This window comes from Etheostoma spectabile, chromosome 13 (assembly GCF_008692095.1).
Source record: "Etheostoma spectabile isolate EspeVRDwgs_2016 chromosome 13, UIUC_Espe_1.0, whole genome shotgun sequence".
NCBI lineage: Eukaryota > Metazoa > Chordata > Actinopteri > Perciformes > Percidae > Etheostoma > Etheostoma spectabile.
In genome coordinates this window covers 25150186-25161044 of record NC_045745.1, presented here as the reverse complement: position 1 = coordinate 25161044, position 10859 = coordinate 25150186, and the positions used below count along the sequence as shown (strand labels likewise).

The 10859-nt window shown below is 38.7% G+C and overlaps 1 protein-coding gene across 1 annotated transcript; it reads right to left on the bottom strand.

Annotated features, from left to right (window-relative positions):
• Positions 1 to 226: 226 nt before the first annotated feature.
• On the bottom strand, positions 227 to 10710 carry sms (spermine synthase). The gene is made up of 11 exons (XM_032533529.1): positions 10439 to 10710; positions 9352 to 9472; positions 5921 to 6008; positions 5461 to 5525; positions 5193 to 5368; positions 4798 to 4952; positions 4557 to 4646; positions 2835 to 2949; positions 2661 to 2740; positions 2440 to 2555; positions 227 to 1569 (listed from the first exon to the last, which is right to left on the bottom strand). The coding sequence occupies exons 1-11, from the start codon at positions 10482 to 10484 to the stop codon at positions 1539 to 1541; spliced, it is 1083 nt and encodes a 360-aa protein (XP_032389420.1). The 5' UTR covers positions 10485 to 10710; the 3' UTR covers positions 227 to 1538.
• Positions 10711 to 10859: the final 149 nt, after the last annotated feature.

Sequence of the window (10859 nt, the reverse complement as noted above, 5' to 3'; positions counted from 1 at the left end):
GCCCTTTTGATGAAAGTACTTAAAAATGTCAGAAGGAATTACATCCACATTCAGTTTAACTAATTAGAGAAACAAACTAGATCATTAACAAAACTGTACAAACCATTAACATTGGCTGTATCTACATTGTATTCCTGTTCACTGTTCATATTGACATGCTTTCCTTAAAATATTCCAAGGGTGTCCTTAATTAATATTCATCAATTCTTTTGGATGAAAACAAAACAACATTTCCCCCCAAAAACACTTTATTGAAGAGATCAAAGAAGGTATCTCAAGTGTGACCAAACAGCATTTGGTTAAATTATATTGAATAAATAAATGTAACCGAGTCCCACAGGGTTGATCATGAATAAACGTGCTGTGTCCTGTATATGCAAGCTACATTCACTGTCCTTTACATGCACCTAATACAGTCTTAAAAAAACTTAAAATATATCAGGAGAAACCAAAAGGTGCTAATAAAACATGACATAAAAACAGCACAAGCACAAAGGTGGCAAAGTGGTGGAATCGTTTCCCTTTTAAAACATATTTGGACTTAAACACTTCAGTCTCACTGGGCATGGTCACATTGCATTGATACAATCTGAAATAATCAAATCACATTTGAGAGGCAGTAACAAAAACAGCTTAAAAGCAACTCAGTTCAGCTATGCTGAGGCTATATATTGGCCTATCACACGACATAAGCTCATTACTCAAAAGTAAAGAACTTAAAAAACCTAAAGAAAAGAGAACTCACACGTGTTGAGGATGTAAGATAAGTTACACCACATTATCAGTGTATCTAATCACTGTTTAAACATTGAACAGTTCCTTCAGAGTACATGCAAATGGACAATCCAAATTAAGCAACACAAATGAATTACAACAGATACGTTGTAGCAAACAATGGTAAAACAACTAAAACAAGGAAGATTAGGGTAGAATGGGGTTATTAGAGAGGGGATAAAACCGCCATTGTACCCCTAAGATGTGGTCAGACTGAATGTAAAGTCAATTTCATCTTAATTCATTCACAGTAACTTGACTGCTGGAGCCTTTTGCAATCCATGTCTTTTAACTAAAAACAGCCAATTGATGTACAGATGTTAGCTGTAGTGAGTCAACCGTTGCTCACCAACAATAGGCATGACTGTCACAAGTGTGTGGAACAGTGCACTCTAATACATTTATATATAATTATTTTTAATTTTTAGTTTTAAATCCTGCCCCTTTGTCAAACTATTTATTACAACTTGTTTGTTTCAGCTTTATTGGTATTGTAAGGAAGACTTGCAAAGCAAGCTTTTCATCACATGGTTTAAGTCTTTACTGTGCATATGACAATAAACCTCTTAAATCTCTTTTTATATTTCTCCAGCTAAACTCTTTGAATTTTGAAGCCCACATAACAATGCATTTATCCAAACTTTGTGTTGCATCTAATTTTTATGTCACGTTCAGTCTGAACACACCTTTAAGGCTACAGCAGAAATGGGAGGAGCATTCACATTCCAGCTGCTGAGGATTGAAACAGAGACGACTGGAGGTCTTTACTTCTTCCAGATGGAGTAGAAAACCCATCTGACACAGCCGAATTAAGGATTGTACACATCAAAATATGTGTGCATGCACATTGCAATGTATTTATATGCACTGTATCACCTTTCATTACATGTAAACCCAAAGTGCTTTCCATTAAAAAACAAGATGTAAAAATATAAGCATCAATATTGAAACAAAGCAAAAACAGAAATAAGAATACAGCACAAGCATTATCAACACAGCAAACCTTGATGCAATCCAGCAATCCTCAAAAAAGAAAAAAGTGTGGCAATACAAATTCACACCCGCACACACATAATGTAATTAATCAAATCCCTGAGAGAATAGTAAAGTTTTGAGTATACTTTTAAATGTAGACACAGTTGTGACGGACTTCAGGTCATCAGGCAGCTTGTTCCAGAGAGCAGGACCACAGTAACTGAAGCCCCCTCCCCAGACCTGGATCTAATGCTAAGTACAGCTGGAAGGCCTGTGCCTGATGACTTGAGAGGCTTGATGGGGTTACGATCACCGAGCAAGTAAGAGATGTACAAAGGAGTTAACCATGAAGTGCTTTATAGACTTTTAGCAGGATTTTGTGATTCCTAATAGTATCACAGGAGCCAATACAATGATTGCTTAAATGTACATTAGTATATGTATGAACAAATAATATTTAAGGATAATTCTAGTTTCTCACAACGTGGGTCACGTTTTTGTAGTTTTGTTTCTTCATGACAGTAAAATATTTTCATATTTTTATATATATTATTTAACATTTTAGGGTTGTTTTTCTTATGAATGTATGCAAACGAAAATTGTAAATGGGATATACAAAATACATTTTTGTAAATTAATTCAGTAACAACATTACCAAATAAAAAAACCTTAGAACCGATAAAAGGATACTGCTCCAAGTAGGAGGGCACACATGTCACCTCCTTGGAGAACGCCACCGGACACGAGAGCTTCCCCAGCTGTTCCTCATACAGACTCAGTGCCTCTGTCAGGGTCTGGGCGTTACCCTGGTAACCAGAAGCAGGGCGAAAAAAAATGTCAAAAAAATGACTCCTCGGGCGCCGGGACAGCTCAGTTAGTAGACCAATGCAAAAGTTTTAATATTGACTCACCTGTGTAAAATATTTCCCCGAGGGATGCAGGACTTTTATTGACAAATCTAAGATTAGACGCAGGAACTCCCACGTAGAGTCTACAATAAACAGACAAGTTCAAACAAGTTCAAAGAGCTTTTCCAGAGTTTTATGTATAAATACTATACAATATAACAAATAAAATACAAAAACCTTCTTCTGGCTGTGTAGATATTGGGATTGCAGTCAGGTCATTGATGACGTAATCAAATGTCTTTCCTTCCTGGACATACTTCTTCAGCACAGGGACACAGTCCTCTACTAGTATCTGTAATGCAGGAGACAAGGAGAATCCACTTAACTTTCCTCTCAAGTTTCTTTCATTTAGAAAATGTGCTTATTACATAAATGTGTTCTTGTTTTAAATGAAGTAAAATCCCAGACTGTCACCATTGTGTTTATCTAGTGCATGCCCAGTCATGTATGGCCCAATACTCAGTTCTAAAAATGGTGTCACACTGATCAACAAGTGGTGGTGACAGGCCAAATGCTGCAATGTGCCAAGGAAGAAGGGAAGACAGGGAAGAAGAAGACTGCAAGCTAGTAATCATGGATGTGCTGGATTTGAAATACTGAATCTGCTTTGTAAAACATTTCTCAATAGAAGGAAATGCTGTCAACAACCACAAAGGACACCTTTAAAGGTCTGATATGTAATCTATTTACTGTAATAAATCCCCAAATGACCCCAATGCGGCATCAGATCTAAAGGAAACATGCTAAGTTGCAATATTTTTTTTTCTGACAACAATGCTAATGCCAGTATTTTCTACTTTTGAAATTTCCGCTCTGTGACAGAATGCCTGTTTGTGTTTTGGCCTGTGTGTTGTTGTCAACTGCGTAGTCTGACAGCCAGGCCGGGTTGCCAGATATACCTGTAAAAACGTAAACCCTGCTAACTACAGCTGTAACGTTCGGGATCAACAGTATTCAACCTGTTTTTGATTAATTGTTTTTAATTTTGTTTTCATTGTTTTTTAACTTTTATTTACCGTTCTTAATTTTGTATTAATAACTACATTTTTTTCTCCTGAACAGGTAGGCTAATTTATCACAGCTAATAGGGATGGGCATTTTATGTCATTCCAACATTCGTGTAGTTACTCACATTGAATTATATTGCTAGGGTACTCGCAAAAACAACTGAGACACAGCCAGTAAAATGATCCCAACTGGTCCTGGTTAACGCACCATGCTAACTATGCTAACCCTGCTAACTGCTAACGTTACTGGAGGACCAAGAAAGCGGGCCATGGCTGTTTACAACATGCAGCGTGTTCGGCGGCCCGTAGCCGACAGCGGTGAGTTATTTCAAGCCAAGAGGGGGAGGCTGTAAATTGGGAAGAGAGGACCGTGAGTTTGCAGAGTGTTTAGAGATCGTTGCCGTAATTCTAAGCTATTAAAGTGTGTATGTGGGTCGGGTGGAAAAGGACGGCGAGGTTGCAGAGTTTTTTTAGCGGTTCCTGCTGTAATTCTAAGCCAAAAAAAGTGTGTCTGTCAGTTGGGTACAGAGCTCTGTGTGAGCACGGCTTTTATGACTGTCAACATAGTCAGCATCTAACGTTAGCTACTCCGCTGTGCTGTGGAGTAATGTCTGGCTATGTGAGACAAGCGCCTATCAACATTGTTGGATGCTGTGGTCTCAGCCTGGCAACCAACATGAACTTTGAGTCCGGGGGGGAGGGGGCAGGGTGACAACACTCTCCAGTATTTTGAATTTGTACTGCAGTAACTATTTTAAAGACTAGCTGTCAGTAATACATATTGGACCTTTAACGAACCATTTCATAATACTGGTTATTCAAGTGAACCAATGTTAGGCACAGTGAAGAGGTAAAGATTTTATGGAAGAAACATGAATATTCATTCACTGACTTGGTAGCAGTCTCCCTTCAGGTTGTCGAGGATACTCCCGCAAGTTCCTCTCATGTACTTTTTGCAAGCATCTATCACCTTCTGGTCAATGTACACACTTTGTTAAGGAATGGTCAATCAGGTGGTGTACAATTATACCTTTTAGTAAAACACAGAGAAAACTACATAGCCTTCGGAATTAAACAGTCCCAAAACGGCAAGAAAAAAGCTTCAGCAGCAGAACAGAACACATAAAGGATATATCCAACATGGTGATCATCTTTGGCTTTTGTTTGACCATCTCAGAAATTATGCCTCCATCTCCTCCTCCTAATATCAGCACCTCTTTTCCAGCATAATTCTCTCTTCCGTTACCCATGATGGCTTGGGTGTAGGCCAAATCACTCTCTGCTAGGTCTGCAAGGTAAACCAATTACTTACACACTAAAATACTTGATCAATTCTAATGAATACAAATGCAATAATCATCATTGAATAAAGTGTTGCAAGTTTAATCTAGTACATTACATAACACTTATGTAGGTTAACACATTAACAGTGCACTTTAAAGCATTTTTTCATCATCAATTTATGCAGCCAAACTGTATCTTGAGTCTCAAAATGAAAAACCAAGTTCATAGTTTTGTATACACTTACTTAAGTCATTATCGAGTATGAGGACATTTCCATACTGCTGTGAGTGCAATATCTTTATGTTTTGGTATGCAGAATCTTCTTCGTACACTATCTGGTCCATGTCATACTCAACCAGTCTACCGTCAGCTGTGGGCCAGTATCTGTCAACTTCTGCTCCTCGTACGAGGGCTGGGAGCCTTGGGGTGAATGGTGAACAATACAATTAATCAATATTACTGCTTTTGCCTTTTTACATTGTGAGCAAAGCCATGAACCTCCAGATACGTACCTTTTAATCCTTGCAATATTGCCATTAAGGATAACCTTAAGCTTCGTTTCCAGTGCATTTAAAAGCTGTGGAGAAACAAATTTATTCTGAAACACCATAAAAGCTTAAATGCACAACAATTTTTGTCAACTAATAGGATACTTTATAGAGCTACATGGGCGGCACTGAACGCCAAAACACATAGGCAGAAAAACATTGCAGCAGCCTTTTATATATATTTATATATTCTCTGCATTCTGAATGTATCTACTGGTTATCCACAGCAATTAGGAGCACAGTTGTCCTTAGACGACTGCTAAATGTCTTGTCCATGGAAAAGTGCATGTTTGCGCACCTAAGGACACTGAGGACACTTGTCCTCATCTTATGGTTCTGTCACATATCCAAAAGCTATTTTGTCCTGTGTGTTTTGGCTTTTAGGTAATGGATAAAAGATCCTTTTTTTTTTTAAATCACCTACATTGTCTAGTTGTGCAATGTTATCCTCTTCATAACACTGCAGATCAATGGTGACCAACGCATGGGAGTGCACACGCAGAATAGCAAGCCTGAGAAATAAAGTGGTAAAGATAAAGAGATTGACACAAAGCAATAAAGTGAGTAGAACATTTTTATTTTTACTTCATTGATACTCCACCCAAAATCTACATTTTCATAAACCCACACGCCCTGTTGGCTCAAAAGGTTTGTGGTTTTCTCTTTTGCAAAAATATTGAATCACTGCTGACGAAGATGATGACTCTATTGAAACGAATACGCTCTTGCAGAAAAAAACTGTGAGTGTCAACACGTAAACAGAATGAGTTTCAAGCATTTACGGACAATGAATTTGTAAAGCCTGACAAAAATACCATAAAATTGAAATGTGAAAAATTTCAAAATTCTGTCCAAAAGTTCAAGTCAGAAGAAAAACAAGAGTGTAACCAAATGAACTGGTTTGAGCATAAGACAGAGAGGTGCAGAGATTTTTGGAATAATGTGGAGAGAAAGATGGAGTTGGCTGCTTATCAGGAGCAGCTTAATAAACAACCTGAGGAGTTTCCCGACATACAGCAAGAAGACAGTGCGTCACATGGGGATGTCAATGTTGGAAGCACTACATCCTCAACCTCAACTACCAGAAGATTAAAGGCACAGTTTGAGGCAAAAAGAGCAGTTCTGTTGGTTTGTGCAAATAGGCTTGAAAAGAAGCATCAAATGGATATAGAAGAAGCAAGCTTCAAAGCAAAAGAGGAAAGAAGGCAAGTGCAAGCTGGACTAGCTGAATCCACAGCAAAATTCAAAAAGGTACTGGAAAAATATGAAGTTTCTTCTCAAAACATGTCAAGTGAGGCCATGAATAATCGACAAAAAAGAGCACGGAAAACGCTGGAGAGGTTTTCCAAACAACATGATCAGAAGATCAAGGTCAATACAGCATCCCTCATTTAGGCCCCATCTACACCAGCTCAGATGAGGCTACAGGTGGTGCTAGACCCAGGACTGGTCAAAGTCAACAGCAGCAACCTGTGACGCCTGCAGGTGGCACCACTCAGAGGTTTTTGTCTCAATAAGGAAAATAATACTCTGGTTAATGTGTTGAGGAGACAACATGTTTGTCTTTACTTTTAGTCAAAGCCATAACAGCATTCACTGGTGAACCACTACAGTATCAGCCTTTTATTCAATCTTTTGAACACAACATTGAAAGTAAAACTGAAAGCAACCAAGACCGACTCTACTTTATAGAACAGTTCACAAGTGGACAAGCAAAGGCTCTAGTTCAAAGTTGTCTCCACTTGGAACCTTTAATTGGTTACAGGGAGGCCAGGAAGCTTTTACTGATTCATTTTGGCCATGGTATAAAAATCAGAGCAGCCTACATTAATAGCCATCAGCTAGCCAACAATAATGTTGAAGATGCCAAGGCCTTGCATTCTTATGTACTATTTTTGAGAGGATGTTATAATGTACTACAAAGTGGTCAGTACATAGAAGAGATAAACACACCTTCCAACCTGAAATCAATTATTTTCAAACTCCCTTTTAAACTCAGTGCTCAACATATGAGCAGAGAATGTAAAAGGCGGCACATATGTGACATCTCTTAAAAGAAACACTCCACTTAACTGCACATTAAGACTGAAGAGGAATATGCTCACAAAGAAGCGAAAGATGTCAGGGAAAAATGAGCGCTCTGGTTACCATGACAATTGGTGACCTTACTGAGGCCGGAAACGATTGAGTAATTTCCGGGTACAGATTAAACATGTCAAAGATAACAAGGTTACAACAACCTACGTCTTTTTGGACTCTGGAAGTACTGCAATATTCTGTACCGGCAAGTTTATGAATGAACTTAACGTCCAGAGGCAGGGAATAAGAATTATTTTAAAAACAATGGGACAGGAGACACCGGTTAGCAGCTACAAAATAACTGGTCTAGAAGTATGCAGTCCCCAAGATGGCAAATTCCAGTTCCGTAAACACCCACTCACAGATTCTTGTTACAAAGGAAAACCTCCCTATACAAGGAGACATCAAGGAATAGTCATATCGCAGTGAAGTTCAGCTTACTACTGTTGAAAACGATATATAGGACTACTCACTGGACTGAATTGCCCAAAGCTTTGGAACCATGGGAGGTTATGAATAGTGAAGGGAATGGCCCTTATGCAGTAAAGACACAACTCGGATGGGTAGTAAATGGACCACTCAACAGCAGTCCTTGTGTGGATGAATATGGACAAATGTTTTTGAAAGCAAACATAATCTCAATCACCAGCATTGAAGAACTGCTTGTTCAACGGTACAACCGAGATTTTCCTGAACAAAGTTGCAGTGAGAAAAGTGAGTTATCCATTGGAGATAAAAAGGACGATGTTAGAATGCCACAAAACCGCTGTATTGCAGAACAGCGTGCCCTATCTCTTGTTAGGAAGTTAAAAAAAACCAGAAGGTTTTTTTTTACTAAAAAGGTTTCATGGATGGAGTTATACAGAAAGGTCACACTGAAAAGGTCCCAGACAACCAGCTGCAAAAAGATGCATGCGGGTGGTACGTACCACACCATGGTGTGCATCACCCACAGAAGAAGAGGTGGTGTGGCTGCAGAAAATATAGATTTGGTTGATGGGTCCTCATTGGACACTCCAAAATTGAAACAAGGTTGGAGTAGGTGTGTCACGACACTTTTGGTGATTCTTCAGCCATCGGGCGCGTCAGAAGCTTGCAACCTGATTTGGGCCTGGGAATCCATGCAACGCTGCATTCGTCTGACAATAACTACCATTTTTCATGACAGTTGAAACTACTATTTCATACTTATACCAGACTTTTGGTAAATGCATTAAACTGAATTTAGTTGCATGTTCTCTTTGTACAACAACACATCTGGAGCCATATTTTCAAAACATACTGAAAGTAGCTCCTAACTGGCAAAGTTAGGAGAAAAAACCCTCCTAATAATTAAGGGGTCCTTAGTTAAGAACTACCAAGTTGTTTCATCTAAGAGTAAGTCATAGAAAGATTCAACATCTGAGAGAAGTTAGGCAGCCCAAGACCTAGTTTCCATCAATAATGAGCCGCAGGTAATCACAATGCCTCATTGTGTTTTGTAAAAATAGAATCAATCTAAATTTTATCCTCACACTTCTGTGTATTGAATATTTTATTTCACATTCACTGACTGACTGCTCACCTGTCAACCAATTTCTTTGGACATAGTGAAAACAGATGTCATATTTCTATGACGACATGTGGCAGTATTAAGATCTAATGTTCATTTTTATTCAAAATGTAAAATTAATATGTAATAAACTACACAACTTTGAGATTTCTCTAAAAATCCCTGCATCTTCACGACAGACAAAAGAACTCAAATATATTGCAACCAAGAAATGGTGTTCTTACCGGCCATTTTTGCCTACAAAAGTACCGAGGTATCCATGCCCATTTGTTTCATGGACAGTCTCTGTCATTTCTTGCTCATGAAATATGGACAGTATATCAGGAACTGTCGTAGCAGAGTCAACTGTGAAAAGAGAGAGGGTGGACCAATTAAAAACCAATAATAATTGTATTTTATTTATATTCTCTGCATCAGTGGTGAAAGAAGTACTCAGATCCTTTACTAAATTCCCTATTACAACATGAACAAAATGTGCTTAATTATGTATATCTTACACAGTTAAAATGGCTCTGAAAGTGTCATATTGCTGCTGAATTGAGACTTAATTATTATAGATGGATTAACATGTAAGCAGCATTTTACTGCTGTAGCTGGTGAAGGTTGAACTAATAGAGTTGGGTAGCTTATTGTACGATAAATCACACAATCAAATAAAAAAACACTCATTCTGACCAATGGTGGAACTTTATCACTCAGTGACTCAGTGACACAATTTCCAGGTCCTACTAGTTATTGATTACTAAAGCACTAACGTCAACTCCTATTTTGAGGCAAGTAGGTTAATGCTGGTCTAACGGCAGTGGAAGACCTCGTTCACACTGTTACCAGTCTAGACATTAGTTTACTACTCACCTTTACGGTTCGTTAGATTCGTAGCACACATAAAACTACAAAAATGGCTGAAAATGCGCGAGATCCTGTGCGACAGCGTTCGGTTAACACACTTTCCACATTGTAAACTAATGGAGCCTCCATCCAAAGCAATGAGACTGAATAGACGTCAACTTAAAAAAAAAAAAATACACAAACACACAAACATGCAAATTACATTAAATAAGATATTTACCGACAATAAATTTCATCTTCAAACCCAACTTATCAAACAATATACGTGTATGTCATTACTAGCCATGTTTCATCAAAATCGATATAGCGTACTGTTTTGAAGGACAGTGACAGACTAGCAGATATTAGCAGGCTAGCCAGCTAGCTAGCTATCATGCAGCCCTAATGCAGTGGCTGTAGCGTTTACTGTTAACTTGAACTCTTGCACTGACTGAATTCAGACGCTCATCTCGCTCATTTTACCTGCCGTAGAGAGCTTGAAGTCGAGAGTATAATGTCGCAGTGCCATGTCTGAGTGCAACCTTCATCCATGCCTGGGAATAGGCCGGCTGCGAGTATCTGCAGAGACAGAGGTAGGGCCGTGCTACCACTGCTGCTACCAAACCAGGCGTGGCTTCCGCGCTGCGGTGCGGTACTCCGGTGATGTGTTGACAGCGCAGAGAGTTAAAGATGAGACAAGAGAGATATCTTCCTTCTATTCCAGTTCAAGAGACAAGTAGAGTACATCAATGTATTTACATTCACGGCTTTACACACGCTTACGTAATCACAATGTAGCCTAATAATGGGACTCAAAAGCCGTTGTTGTTTTTGCCAATCAGAATCAGAATCAGAATCAGAAATACTTTATTGATATCCGAAGGGAAATTCTGTGTTGCAGTTG

Coding starts and splice junctions, on each gene's coding strand:
- sms (XM_032533529.1), bottom strand. CDS start 10,484: ATGGCACTGCGACATTATACTCTCGACTTCAAGCTCTCTACGGCAG. Junction 6,009..9,351: donor TTTGTAGGCAAAAATGGCCG/GTAAGAACACCA, acceptor TTTATTTCTCAG/GCTTGCTATTCTGCGTGTGC. Junction 2,741..2,834: donor ATCTACACAGCCAGAAGAAG/GTTTTTGTATTT, acceptor TGTTTATTGTAG/ACTCTACGTGGGAGTTCCTG.